The sequence below is a fragment of the Botryllus schlosseri genome, chromosome 13 (genome assembly GCF_051294905.1).
Source record: "Botryllus schlosseri isolate E-star chromosome 13, Bs_hap1, whole genome shotgun sequence".
NCBI classification, from domain to species: domain Eukaryota; kingdom Metazoa; phylum Chordata; class Ascidiacea; order Stolidobranchia; family Styelidae; genus Botryllus; species Botryllus schlosseri.
The window spans coordinates 18,551,923-18,566,426 of NC_137248.1; the positions used below are offsets into that span (position 1 = coordinate 18,551,923).

A 14,504-nucleotide genomic window follows, 5' to 3' on the forward strand; every position below is an offset into this window, starting at 1 on the left:
AATGTATGCTTAGAAATGTATATATACCCCAACAGAACAAGTAGTTTCATTGTCATTTTCTCAGCGGTTTAGTGTCTCAGTGACGAATAAAATCTGTCAATGCTTTCAGATTTTAAGCTCTCTTCTAGGGTGGAGTGACAAATCACTCAACTCCAGCTGTGGGGCTTCTGGCACCTTTTGAAGTCAGTTGTAAAATTTTCATGTAAGACCCGACACCGCGCGGGCCGGGTCCAGCCCACGGGCCGTATGATGCCCGCCCCTGACGTTAAAGTCACCAGTACATATTCTAAGCTTTTTATGACTGTGAATATACTGGTAATCCGCTATGTAGCCTGCGGAAATTCAGTTTAGCATTTTTCCGATCTTTTTGTAGAAATATGTCCTTAGAAAATACCACACTAAACATACCAAATTATATGAGGACTATATCATTATAAATTTACAAATATCCCCATATCGTAGCATATGCCTGGCAGTTAAAAATATCTTACCGCAGGGACTTGGAAAGGTCTGTTCGTGAATATTCACAATGCATATAGAGTTATTCGAGAAGTTCTGTGTAACTGTTCCTCCTTGAGCCGAAATTAATGATCCTTGAAAAAAATATAGAAATACATTTTATTGCATAGTACCAAATTATATCTTGTATCGGTGGCGCGTTGATATTTTTAGACACGCTTCCTTGATGATAGCGAACAACCAGCTCCCGTCATGGCCAAATGGAAAGTGTTGAATAGTGAAATGGGGTGTTTCCAGTAATGGATTAATTCCAGGTTTAATTGCCGTTGATAATATTAGAAGCTCACCAAGTGCCAGCTGGCTTGTGTGGGAATGCCGGTGCCTAATAGCCCCACACCAGCGGAAAGCGCACTTGAAGACTGAATGATGCCTCAAGCCGCAATAAAAATATTGCTTTATTTCAAGTTTGGTTGAAGGGATGCCCATATTAAAAATTAAAGTGCCCTATTGATACTAAATTGCGCGATGCGCTAAGAAAACTTTCAAGTTGAATGAATCGGATCATATCACTCTTCTTTGTGTGAATTCACAAAGCATTTTATCATGGCGAGTCATTAGAAAAATAATACTCGCAACCTTCTCGTTGATTAAGGGCTGGTTACCCTTACACTAGACTAGACCCACTTTAGGTAATTGGATAGTGGTATCCATATCCGTAAGAACAAATTTTGTTTCAAAGGAGATAACGATATCATTTGATAGAAGAAATACCTGTCATAACTTTCAAGAAAATGAGAACATGAGATCCCTGAGCATACTTCCACTGGAGTATACCCGAGCTACCTATATGTAAATGCTGTAGGACAGAAGTTCAAATACAAATTGCATCGCGGGCCGGATTCAAACCTTGAAATCAATCACGGGCCGGACAGGTCAAGTGATCCCTGAATGCTATACCTTGTGCCGTTGTTCTTCAATCGAATACTTTATTATCAAGCGTAAGTTAATCATATATTACATTACCTCACGGATCATAGGGTTCTATCCTATTTCAGCAACATCTGTAATAGCGAACGATGAAATTGACAAAATCAGGAGAATTGACCGGTTAAAGAGCGTCATGATCGAGCCGCTGAAACACTGCATGTCGACGATATAAGTGAGCATGTTTCTAGGTTTCCTTGGTTTTAATCGTGATCTATCGATAGTCTTGTGTGTGCGTTGCGTTGTGAGCAAGAGAGATTTATTCAACTGTAAGCGCAGGCATTGGATTTTATTTTATCATTATAAAATGTGTGCTTAATGCTCCATAAGAAGCGATTCACTTGCTAGAGAATATTTGGGACGACGTGCCATTTCGTATAGGTATGTTACCTGTGTCCATGTTAGGAAATGATGAATCGTCAGTGGCAGCGCTTGGTGTTAGGTCTTTTTCCTCATTGATTGAATGAGATACACGTGCTTCTTCTCGAATTCACGTTACGCATATATTTTTATTAAAAGCTGAAAATATGATATTTCGAATAAGATGTTGTAACACGATAAATAACCAAATGATTGTGAGACTCACGGCTCAATAGTGCCCTCTCTAGCGAGATTTTCCACTCATTGAAGTTTAGTTGCTTTGTTGCTCGCGATATCACGTTACGCATATATTTTTATTAAAAGCTGAAAATATGATATTTCGAATAAGATGTTGTAACACGATAAATAACCAAATGATTGTGAGACTCACGGCTCAATAGTGCCCTCTCTAGCGAGATTTTCCACTCATTGAAGTTTAGTTGCTTTGTTGCTCGCGATATCACTAGATCAGTGATTGAAGGTAGGGTAGATTTAGGGATGTAATGTACCAAAACGCAATATTTGATTTATGGTAAAAGATTAGGCCCTCTTTGATGTGATTGTATTTTACTGATTCAGATCGCCAGCGCTCCCTCAAGGGGCGATTTGGATTTTGAAGAGGGCGAAAACGCTCAGGGGGCGATATGGGGGGAGGCTGGGATCAGGTGGTTGTGAGGAGGACACTGACGAAAAATGGCTTCGCAGTAGGCGTGCGGTAAGGACATATGATTATATAGTAGAACTACAGTTTTGTATATCCTTCCTCTCATTGCAAATTAAACTTTGACGAAATCCGAAAATTTCGTGTCTGTGTTTGCAACATGTTTTTCTATATATGTAGCGGTCCATTATAATTCATGTAAAATTATTTAAGTGTCCTTTTAGATCGCCAATTCCCCGTTAGCATACACTAAATCCGGTTATTTTCAGCAAAATGTTTTGAACTAGGTATTTTATCCCGCAGCGAACTGCGTGTCCAAATCGAAAAAGAGGCACCTCATCACCTCATTCTCAAGAGCGAGAGGTATTTGTACATCAAAGATGCTTTGAAGCTTGTACCAAATGATGATCTATATATATTTGTATTTGAGAGCTACAAAATTAAATCTTCCAAATATTTCTTCATCGTATCAAGAAGGTTGATACTGTTTAATGTTGTAACCCAGAAGCGAGCAACGTCGCCAGTCGGCGGGCCGGATATGGGAAAATAAAATACTTGACGGGCCGGATTCCTGAATCGATACATTATTCGTTTATTTATCCACATATACGCAATAAGCATACAAGGAATAAATCGTATTTAATGAATGTAAACTTCAAGTTCATTTAGCATAGAGACCAAACACAGTATTCAATGATTTTTTTTAACGAAATGTGCCTTCATATCTGTTGAATTTAATGAGACATCTGTAGTCGATCATAGCTTTTCACAAGCTCTTTGAATTCTGGTTCCATGTGGGACATAGAAACCAGACTGCACGTGAACGTCAGTCAGATTGGAACGGAGCATTGTCTTGTTAATGCTCATGGTCGAAAATTTTTGCTGGCAAATGTATGTACACCAGAACAGAACAAGGAATTTCATGACCATCTGTCTCAGGCTGGCAAACTTGGATTCATCCAGTGACGCATAAAATTTGTCGATGCTGTCTGGAATTTCCGTTTCAGGGTAGAGTCACATTGCAGATCACTCAACTTCAGCTGCTGGGTACCCGGCATCTTTTCCAAGTCTGTTGTAGAGCGAGATGTCAAGATATCAAATCAAAAGGGTATGAAAAAATCACGAAGAGAATGTGGATTTTAGAACAGCATTGTCATACAGGCGTCGCCATGTCTGCTTTTCTCTGATGAATTAACACACGGTGCAATCTTAATTAAGATTTCAAATCGTTCGGTAAGCCAGGTAGGCCTACCCTATTTACCAATATATCAACTCATTAGGGTTGAGTAGTCCTACATGCCTAAATGCCGATAATGCCTTCTCGTGTCGACGAACGTACGTGTAAGCTTCACTCTCGCACGCTACGCACCGCAAACGTATATCGTATATATAATAAGATACAGTCACCAAAATTAGACGTAGTAAGCAATCGCAGCAGACTGGGGCCGCGGGCCACATTATCATAAGACGAGAAATTGTCTGCGTGACGCAAAAAATCCAGTGGCGGGCCGGATCCGGCCCGTGGGCTGTATGCTATCCGTCCCTGCTGTATGAGTCATCGTAACTTTATTGAATAGACGTGCTACTTGTGCCGCCATTTGTTTTTGTTTCGTTTTGTGGTATTCATGATGTTTGTCGACTATTATGGTCATTAGGGCTCTTCAAAAATGACTTTTTTTTCTCAAATCGTACTGGCTACTTGATAAAATTGTTCGGTTACCTAATTTAAGCCTACACACCAAATTTGGTTTAATTCCAACCAGTAGCCGCATTGCTACAGGAGAAGAAAGTTTTTATTTATTATATTAAAATAAATAACAAAAAATTTGAAAATTTTCTGTTCACCCCATGAAAGTGTTAGGTTGTCTATAGAAACGATGTTCACCAAATTCGGTTAAATTTCAACCAGTGGAAGCGGAGTCATAGCCGTCGAAAAATTTGGATCATGAATAATATAGTATTTACGGTGACCAATTTTAATTATTTATTATAGCGGTCCCCAACGTAAATACTATTTTATTTCAATCCAAATTTTTAGACGGCAATAACTCCGCTATCACTGTTTGGAATTGAGCCTAATTTGGTGAACATCGTTTCTATAGACAACCTAATGCTATCATGGGGTGAACAGAAAATTTTCAAATTTTTCGGTATTTAATATTTATATAATAAATAGAAACTTTCTTCTCCAGTAGCAATGCCGCTACAGATTGGAATTGAACCAAATTTAGTTTGTAGGCTTAAATTAGGTAACCTAACAATTTTATCAAGTAGCCAGCACGATTTGAGGAAAAAAATCATTTTTGAAGAGCCCTTTGGTCATTTACACCATACCCGCTATTCGTCGATTCCGTAACTGCTGACTTATAACTTATAACACGGATCACTTCTAGGCTTTTTGTAGGACACTGCTAGATAAACCACTTAGACATAAGAATTCCGAAGTCGACCTCGGTCGGACTCGAACCCGCAGCCCATTGGTGTCGCAGCCGCGGATTATACCACTACGCTATCTCGCCACACGAGGTGAGGCGATTGAATTTGATGTTGTCTCTTTCTTCCCTCTTCCTGTTTGCTTTATTCACAGTTTTGATCTAATATAGATGTTCTCATTTCAAATAACCAAACAATGCACGTTAAGTATATAGTAGGTCTTGGTACGTCCTACCACTGCTATTGCAGTAAATGGTGCATCATTCATTACTCAACGCGTTTTATACGAGGATTTGATCACCATGCGTTTACCTAACTCTTTTTCCCTTAACTGCCGTGACTTCAAACAAAGAGAATACTGTATGAGAGAACTTCAAACCGTAGTATCGCGATTCGTGGTATTTTAGCCGCTAACATTTCATTAACTGTAGATATAAGTTCCTCGAAATTTACAAGTACATACACCACTCTGTGAATAAAGGATGGACTCAGATGGAAATTCAAAACTAATGGCTCTTTTTAGTCATTTTGGAATGCTATTGATAGCGGGATTAAAAGACAAAAATAAATGCATCACATAAACACATTTTATAGTATATGGTGTAACATTCGGCATACAATTTACTCGACTAGACATGAAACGGATGTCATTACGTTCAGAAGATGTTAGGTGCCGCGCTTTCGTGATTGAAATGCCTATCGGCAATCAATGCAGTCTAGGAATACTCTAGGCTTATCTCATGCAAAAAGTGTTGAATATTTGTAACTTAAAGGGGCACTGCACTCTAAAAATGATGTGGTCTTAAATTGAAGGGCAAAACGAAAAAAAAAATTTGGCCGCAGCCATTTTCTTCAGAACTCCACCGTAATGGAGCTGCAATTTATTGAAAGTTCCACAGCAACTTCACGCTCCAGCAGTCACGCAGAGATCGAACTTTAAATCGTTGTCAGCCGATGTTATGAAGGAAATATGTCGTACACGCCAAGGTGGTTAAGATACCGCGCTCAACGGAAGATGTTCAGTCAGGAGATTTATGTCAAAATCGGGTCTATAGTGTATTCTATTTCTTCATGACATAGGGCTTGTACGACATATTTCGTTCATGGCATCGACTGACCCACTTATAGGCTTTTCATAAGACACCGCACGGAGGAGATGGCGAGGAGGAGCCTTTATAAACCTCAAACACTTAGGTAGGAATTCTGGAATCGACTCGCAACCCATTGGTGTTGCAGCGGTGGATTATACCACTACGCTACCTCGCCGCATTGCGTATGTATCAATTGTATCTCGACTAATTCGGTAACTTCACACCAGACCGACGTTCTTTTTATGATTCGTGAGGAGCCGAATTTAAGTATTACCACGCCCACCCTAGACTTTTTTAAAGCTCGCGCTTATGTAGCCAGGATGGTCGGCAGAAACCTGGACAAAACTCGAACCCTCAGGTAGGAGCTCTGGAGTCAATCTCAATCGGAATTGAACTCGCGACAAAGTCGAGCATGCCTGAACGATTCGAATTGGAATGGAGTATTAGCTGGGTTACGAGTCGAATCGAGTATTTGAGTGTAACCCCATATGAGGTCCGTGGCGAGATAGCGTAGTGGCATATTCCACAGCTGCAACACCAATGCGTTGCCACCGAGGTCGACTCCAGAATTCCTTCCAGAATTCGTACCTGTCTGGTACGGGAAGCGAGTGGCGAAGTTGGTTAAGCAACAGCGTCACGACACCAATGACAGTGGCTCGAATCCATCGTTCTACGCGTCGGAGGTTTATCTGGGCTTCGGAACGCTGACGTCACTGCATATGCAGTGTCGTGCGAAAAGCCCATGCAGATGAATCAGCTAAAGTGTGAACGAATTCGTGACTGCAAGTCGCCCGCGAAGCGTACCGAAAGCAGAGACATACCAACATTACAATGTTTATGATCGGGCGCAAATGACCGTATCGGCGATAAGCGCCAGAAATTGTTCAATAAGAACAAAAACAAAAATATAAATTGGTCTTCTTTCGACTATAATTAGTTCAGTGCACTTTGAGGCAATGCTGTGGGTTGATTACATATAATTTCCACTAACATGCGTAACTTTGAGCAACATATTTCATACGACCAAGGCTTCCACAATCGACGTTACGATCGAAACTATAATTCTCGTTGGTAAAGTAACTATTCGTGGCGATGAGCGCGACCCGTTAGTGTTGTTGCTGCGTACCACAGCGGTGACATCGCTATCTGGTCATTTCAAGTAGTTTATTAAGCAAACATCGCGCGATGCCGGCGCTGGTGTTGCCGTGGATATAACATTTATCGCTATGCATACAATATGCACCAGGCATCGACGTAAATATTATTGATGAGAAATATGATCACTATGCAAATTATGAATCATGTAAAAGCACAACTCTTCTGGTTAATTTGGTATCGTTTATAGAAGACCCCATAAAACCTGGCAATAAATGTCATACTGTAGCTCACCGCGTTTCTGCCTATAAGATTCATAGATGACTTGGAAACACAATATAGAGCAGGGGTGGCTAACTCAACATGAGCCTCGGGCCGGTAGGCCTTGTGGTGCATCGCATGAACAATGCGAAACACAGAACAAAAGTTTACTAGCGTCTCAGGAATGTGGCAAGCTGCCATGAGCCAACTCTGCTTGATAGCTTTGAAGCTTATTGTCCAAATCATCAAGCCAGTGGTGGCTAACCTGCGGTCGTAGAACAATTAGTATGCTGGGTGTCTACACATAATTACCGTCAGCGTTGTTGTAGGTTGTGGAATTCGTGGTGGTTGTCGACTATTATGGTGATATACACCACGCCAATTTCCAATTTCCAGAAAACAGCGATGACACACAACAAAAACGTTGAACATCCCTGCATCAGCCAGAAGTATCAATCATTTTGACTAATTGATTGAGGCATAATTGAGCATGTAAAATCTCGTTAATGTTTCTGACGCATGCGAGTTCATCAAATCAATGTTTAATTTGTTTGTGTATTGTCTCTATGTCGTCGGTTACTATGAGGCTACTATATATTCAAATGAAAGCTTGCATGCGTCCTGGCTTATATTTGCGGTTGTACTATAATGCGGCCCGCGAAGGGTGTCAGATGTTGAATGCGGCCCGCGAGCTGAAAAGTTTGCCCGCCCTTGGCCTAAGCGGAAGCTTTGTGGTAAGGAAGTGTGCTTAACTGACTTGAAATGCCAGTAACATCCAGAAGCAACCGACTCAATCATAAAACGGTACCTAAAGTGGTGGACATTTTGGTATAAAATTGTCAAGTAATTTCATTTTCTTTTTGTATAATAATCTTCGGTTGGCTAGTGCAAATGAAATTTTTGCACAATAGAAAGTGCGAATGGCTCTCAAAAAGGTTGAAAGCACTGTGGTAGAGTATTTCTCAAACCTCTCGATTACTACTTACACCCTTACCTACATCAACATCACTAGATCTGCTTCGAATTGCTTAGAAATTCACTGCACTATTTCTATTAGTAGCCCCAACGACTACTTTGACCGATTCCGTCAATTTGTGAAGATGTTTGTCATGGTAAATACCTCAAATTTGAATACCGTGACACAACATGTACGGATTATAATACTTTATGGGAGGTTTAAATCATAATATGTGGTACATTATGTTTTTTCGAATTTCCATACAACCGTTGCACAGGTACTGAATTAAGCTAATACTGCGCTATAACATCACTTGTGGTGGCATAAACGTAAATGTAAAATGTATCCAGCTGTCTCAGAGCTGACGAAATTTATTAGTCTAATTTGAATATAGTCTCGAATAGAAAAGTTATAGTAGGTATGCAAACAGAAATTAATGAACGGCTAGTTTTACGAGTTTATTTTTCAAAAAGTCATAAATTTGAGCTCCTTGCGAATAGCATAACAAATAGATCCGGAAGCGAGCTTGGCTCATATCATAAAGGTCGATAGTCGAATGCATCATCTCTGCTACGTGAGATGTACTCGTGTTGGTTAGCAGGGGATATGTGGTACCGATGCATCAAACATTGTAAAATGCTCTCTGGCCCCCAAATCTTCAGCCGAGAACACCAGATCTTTTGCTGGCTTAGCACTTTGATCCAAACTCTAACTACCGCGGATATATACCTGAATATCCGCGGACGGTATTCGCCTTTTCGAGAAATATTTACGAACGTTCAAAATTTGTTACTCAAACTTATTAACGGTTTCCACTGTTTCGTTGATTGTTTACTCCCATCAGCATTTTTATCACATGTCAAGTTATTTGGTTCTACATGTTTTGAGAACGATATGTTGCGTATATGTTACGGTGTATATGTGTTTATTTGCTTCCCTGTAAAGTATTAAGGCATGACGTCATGTCATGCCTAACTTAGCATCACCACATCGCTTGTGTTTTGGGGCTATTTCTGTTCTGCTCTTCTCTGTTGCATGCACATGCACATTAAGGCAGTTTTAGATGTGGACTAAGAAACATCCACAGGATGGGTCCAAAGGCACACGATCTTGAGACTGATGAGACACGCTCAAAAACTTGAATGTTCCCACTCTTCTTGCTAAGTGCTATGATATATGGCTAAGCTACAGCAAGCCGAAGAAGAATGTTTGGTCGCCACCTTAAAAATAGAATGAATGATAACTGAAATGTTGGCAGACAATGACATTTCGAGTAAGCCTAAACTTTAAACGGTGCCCGTAAATCGACATTTTCACTTCCAAATAACTCGTTATAGCGATAAAATACCACTGCTAATTAGGGCATCCACTCTCGCTGTATGTAGGCCTGTGTCCGTTGTTGCATGATTAGTTAGTCCAACTATTTTGCTTGATTTAGCTATGGTATTATCGGTACCCACTATATAAATTTTGAAATTGAATTGAAAAAAGGTCCACTCAAGGATGATATTGAATAAAAAGTATATGTGACCTCATATACCTTGATATAAGCCCTACACATCACTTTAAAAATGATATTGCTGGTTTGTTTGTGTTGGAGGTTTCAAAGAAAAATGTATACGTCGATTGAGATTTGCTTTACACTCCCAAACAGAACACATCTGTCACCGACCCTATATCTCGCGCACGTCGAAGTTATTTGCATTTGAGTGAAGTTTCTGCCTGCATGCAACCGTAAACAAATTCACGAAGTGTAATCATGAGATTATTATCATAGATAATTGTTCAATAATTTTCGGTCCCACTCTCATCGACTCCACATCTCCCCTATAATTTATAAACTTGTGAATATAACTGTATTCGCAATTGTGAAAGAACGGTACATTCCTAGTTTGGCTTAATCTTGCCCTAGACCGTTGGGATGCCTTAGTCGAGGGGGGTGAAGCATGCGTGTGCGGGACTATTAAACCCAGGTATTTCGGGGCCGAATGTTCCAGCGCCAAGACATTTGAAGACATGTGGAACACGTGAAGGATCATGTCGCTGGGCAAAGCGCCGTGCTGCAAACAGTCGGTGGAATACAAAACCCTGGCCCAAAATGACCGTCAATGGGTGGCCAAAACCTTCGACATCGATATGTACGGTCGTCGAATGGTCGGCACCGAAACTAGCTGCCTTTGCCTTTTCTATTTCATAAATGATCACGGAACGTAGCATACTAACGTTAAAAATACATTATTGCAATGTGCGAGGTTTGGTTCCGAGATTCTAATAAAACTCAAATTTGGGATACAGTGACGGATAATAACCATGCTGACATTTGTAGCTAGTAGTCTGCGAACAACATTCTAGTTTCCGTCACATCAGCAAACACATGCTGGTTCAGTAATTTCATGCCCGCAACTCCGCCATGAAAAAGGGGGAAGATTGCTTCAGATCTAACCCAGGAAAATATATTGGAGGATGACGTGGAACCATATTTCGCCGCAGAGCGAGTTATCATGGAGTCTTATGTTTTGAGTTACTGGAAAAGACAAATCGTTTTCCTCATCTCAAGGCTGCTGCTCGAGAACTCATAGGCATGAAGGCGACATCAGCTCTCTTGGGACTATAGTTTTCAGCCATGCAGCAGAACTGTATAGTGCAAAACGAATCAAGCTTTAGTGTAAGGACGTTGACCATTCTGGTGCTTATGAGAATGAACTGTTATTTGATTTGAACATAACTTAACTGTTTCTGTATTTCTTTCCACTTCGAATTTGCGTTCAATATTCAAGTTTTTGCGAATTCAGTAATTCTATTTCTAATCTAATTTTGAAATAACTTAATAGCTCTAATACTAATTGTAATCTAATTTGAAATAAATTGGGTAGCAAGACCTATAAAACTAATCTAATCCTAAAAAAATGTTCAGCCCTTATGCTAATTCTAATCATATTTGGCGAAGCTGAAATTTTTCTAGTTGTCCAAGTCTGCCTCGTGGATGCTTGCGACTACACGCCCACATTCGACTTTGATATAGATCAGCGGTCGGGAACCTATGGCTCGCGAGCCATATATGACTCTTTTGGGTATAAGATATGGCTCTTTGCCAAATATTTATTTTGTTACTGAATTGATCAATATTGCAGCAACTTGTTGGTAAATCTTTATCACGACCAGAATAATCATTCTCGTGACCGTATAAAGATGTCTTGGAGAGATAAAGAAGATGCCGTTTTCAGGGTTAGGGGCTCGGACCCCCTTTTCAAAATCCCCAAATTTATGTTACTGTCGCGCCGGCGACCAGTATCACTTGCGAATTAGATGTACCCGACTCGAAATCTTGGATTGCACGTTACGTTTACTGACCAAAGAGAATAGCAGATATGGCGATGCCGATATGACGACGCACTTATAAAATATATACGCACTGTCATCCTGATCTAAGGCACAAAATGAGCCGCCGTGGAAAATCGAAATACAAACAACGCCATAGCTATCCACGTGCTTGATTGGTAAGTTGCTTTGTAGTACCGGTGATAAAATATAGGCGTGTATAGCGCAACGTTATATTTTCCCGCCGAATACTTTGAGAATTGAGAAATCAATCAGTGTTTAGATTTTCAGTCCAACAGTTACATTCAATGAATATCAGTTATTATAAATTCTAAGCTCTTTACGATGAATTGCGGTATCAATGGCAAAGCTTGGCCCGTATGTGCCTTACCTCTCGTTTTGGGCTTTATTGTCGAATAATAAAGATGCAAATCGCCTAAATTTGGGAGGAAAATGTTGAAAATTCAGTCAGTCATGAACATCGATAGAAAATACTAACTGTAATTGAAGGTTTCAAAATTTTCGTTCACTCATCCTGGCGATAGGTGACAAACTGCCTCACTTGCCTCCCCTGACCCCACGTCACTGATGTATCACTGCGAACATTAGGTATATACTGCTGTGGTGATCATGTTTTGCTCCACTTACGCATGTGATCATTGGTTCTCGCATTTAAAAGGAGGATCACGACGAAGCTACGTTCTCGTAACTCAAGTTTCGCATGCTCGAATAAGGTTACCAGAATGATAAGTACGAGTTTTTACCGAGAAAATTAGCCGCACACGACGAATCCCATGTAGTAAGTCTGTATAAGTGCTACCATCATGCCCCATATTTTCAATTTTGACGAAACAGCTGATTGGCATGTATGGCTCTTTGAGAGTTTAAATGGAAAAAATTGGGCCGATATGGCTCTTCGAATGAAAAAGGTTCCCGACCGCTGATATAGATAGATGCAAGACAATAGAGAAGGGGATTGAGGCAATGGCTAACACGTAGGATGCCATGAGCTGTCAAGCAAAAGGCCATGGACACGTCTCGAGGAATGAGAAATTAAATAATTCACCTCCAAAACTAACCAAGTATACTCGATCATGTGAGCGATGACTAAGGCAAGAACTATATGTAAATAGATCTATTGATTGATTCAATTTCGTTTAAATTTGAGGTCTTACCCCATTTGACGGACGCCTACGCGAGACCGGCGCCTACGCGAGATCACCATTTCAGCCCTTTGCAGACATAGCGGGTTTGGGGTGTGGTATTTGACTTGATTTATGGGTCATCGCTTTGCTGTTTGGCGTTTTGCGCGGTCTCGCCAGGCCGTCCGTGTAAAGGGAAAGTACCAAATTTGATGGCTCTGCAGGAGCTGACAATGAAATGCTGTCACGTATATTTCAAAGCTAAATAACGTAAATATGTATGGAAGGTCGATAGAATGGCGAAAAAATAGACGAAACAAGCAGACACCCTTCAAATCTTTAACTGTTGGGTTATAAAACGGAACCTTTCGAGTATTGCATACCCTAATATTTCTAAGAAATTATAGATGCGACTTTCCAATGCAACTTCTGTTAAAATTATGGGCAACTTTTTCACGATTTTAGTACAAACTTGCCTTAGTGATGACGATGGCTGCTAATTGAAGCAGGGCTTGTTTCTCTGTTTTTCGCGTGGAACATCACGAATACATCGTGTACGATTAGCGATGCAGAATAGATACAATTAGCACACAATAAAATACTAGGATTAGAATTGAAGGAATGTATATACTGATTTTTGAGATACCATTGCCGCAATTACTAGCATACTGCCAGAATTTTTCATGACACCACAGTAACATCTGTCACCGATTTTTTATGACACAAAGTAAATCCGACAGCTCTTCGTGCTCAACTCCGCAGTTGATCCGCCGATTCTTGTAATGCTCCGTAATCGAATGAGACTCAGCAGAGAAACGTGATGAGCAGTATCCTACTAAGGATGTCACAACTACCATTACGAAAGCAATAGCTATTGGCCGCTGAAATAAGATCGGAAAGGCAGAGTTCGATCAATAGTACAGTAAAGAAGGTCGACATCATACGCAGGAATATTACGATCATAAATGCCTTTGAATAATGTATTCAAATTATTCATATTGAAATGAATCCGACTATTTTCGGCTGACACTCGTCAGGGGTAATGGTCAGCAACTATAGTAGAGTGTTAGCCTACTGTCGGCATTTCATGCTAATTTAAGAGGGTTCAATAAGTTAGGAGCCATATTTGTATTCGCTAGATGGCGTATGCTTGACGACTTTACTTGGTCTGGTCGAAGGGAGCTTGCGGGATATAGCTGTCGTGGGGTTTAGTGTTTATCAATAGTAATCGGCCCACCGGACGTTACACACTGTATCTATCGATCTTGTTGGGTCTTCAACTGTCTTGTTTCGTTCTATTACCGCATTGTCTTAAAATTTGGATACAAGGAACATCGATCAATTGGCACTTTCACGCAATATACTGATAATAGGCCTACTTCAGGATTTTCATAGTTTTCCGATAGGAACGAACCGAATTAGGTAACATTGAAAACAAGACTTATATGACTATTGACTACACTTTAAAATTGATAACAATTATGTCATGAAAACTAATGCGTCGAAACTAATGTTTTATTCATCATCAAATTTCGCGTTCAGACTAATCTAATTTTGGTTGGCCTTGCAATTTTACCTGACGTTATATCTAATTTCGAGAATAACCTCGTAGGCCACACAAAACCTTGTTGTGGGCCACATTTGGCCTGTGGGGCACGGTTTGGCCGCCCCTGATCTGTATCGTTATTAATAACAGTGAATGAGATGTTTTGATTTTACAAGACTGTCTTGGAAATAAGTCT

General features: G+C 40.3%; 1 protein-coding gene and 1 long non-coding RNA gene across 3 annotated transcripts in view; one reads left to right on the forward strand and one right to left on the reverse strand.

Moving 5' to 3' along the window:
* The window catches only part of LOC145453457 (NACHT, LRR and PYD domains-containing protein 1 homolog), a 54,118-nt gene that overhangs the window by 18,602 nt on the left and 21,012 nt on the right, over positions 1-14,504 (reverse strand). For both annotated transcript variants that reach the window (XM_080331442.1, XM_080331443.1), the window contains exons 2-4: positions 2,030-2,127; positions 1,834-1,962; positions 492-593 (exon numbers count right to left, since the gene is read on the reverse strand). In XM_080331442.1, coding sequence (XP_080187568.1) covers positions 492-593; positions 1,834-1,843 — 112 coding nt within the window. In that variant the 5' untranslated portion in view covers positions 1,844-1,962; positions 2,030-2,127. The remainder of the gene's footprint in view (positions 1-491; positions 594-1,833; positions 1,963-2,029; positions 2,128-14,504) is intronic.
* LOC145453474 (uncharacterized) lies at positions 589-2,894 on the forward strand. The gene is made up of 3 exons (XR_013919789.1): positions 589-1,457; positions 1,515-1,618; positions 2,383-2,894. It is a non-coding gene; the product is annotated as an uncharacterized LOC145453474 (long non-coding RNA).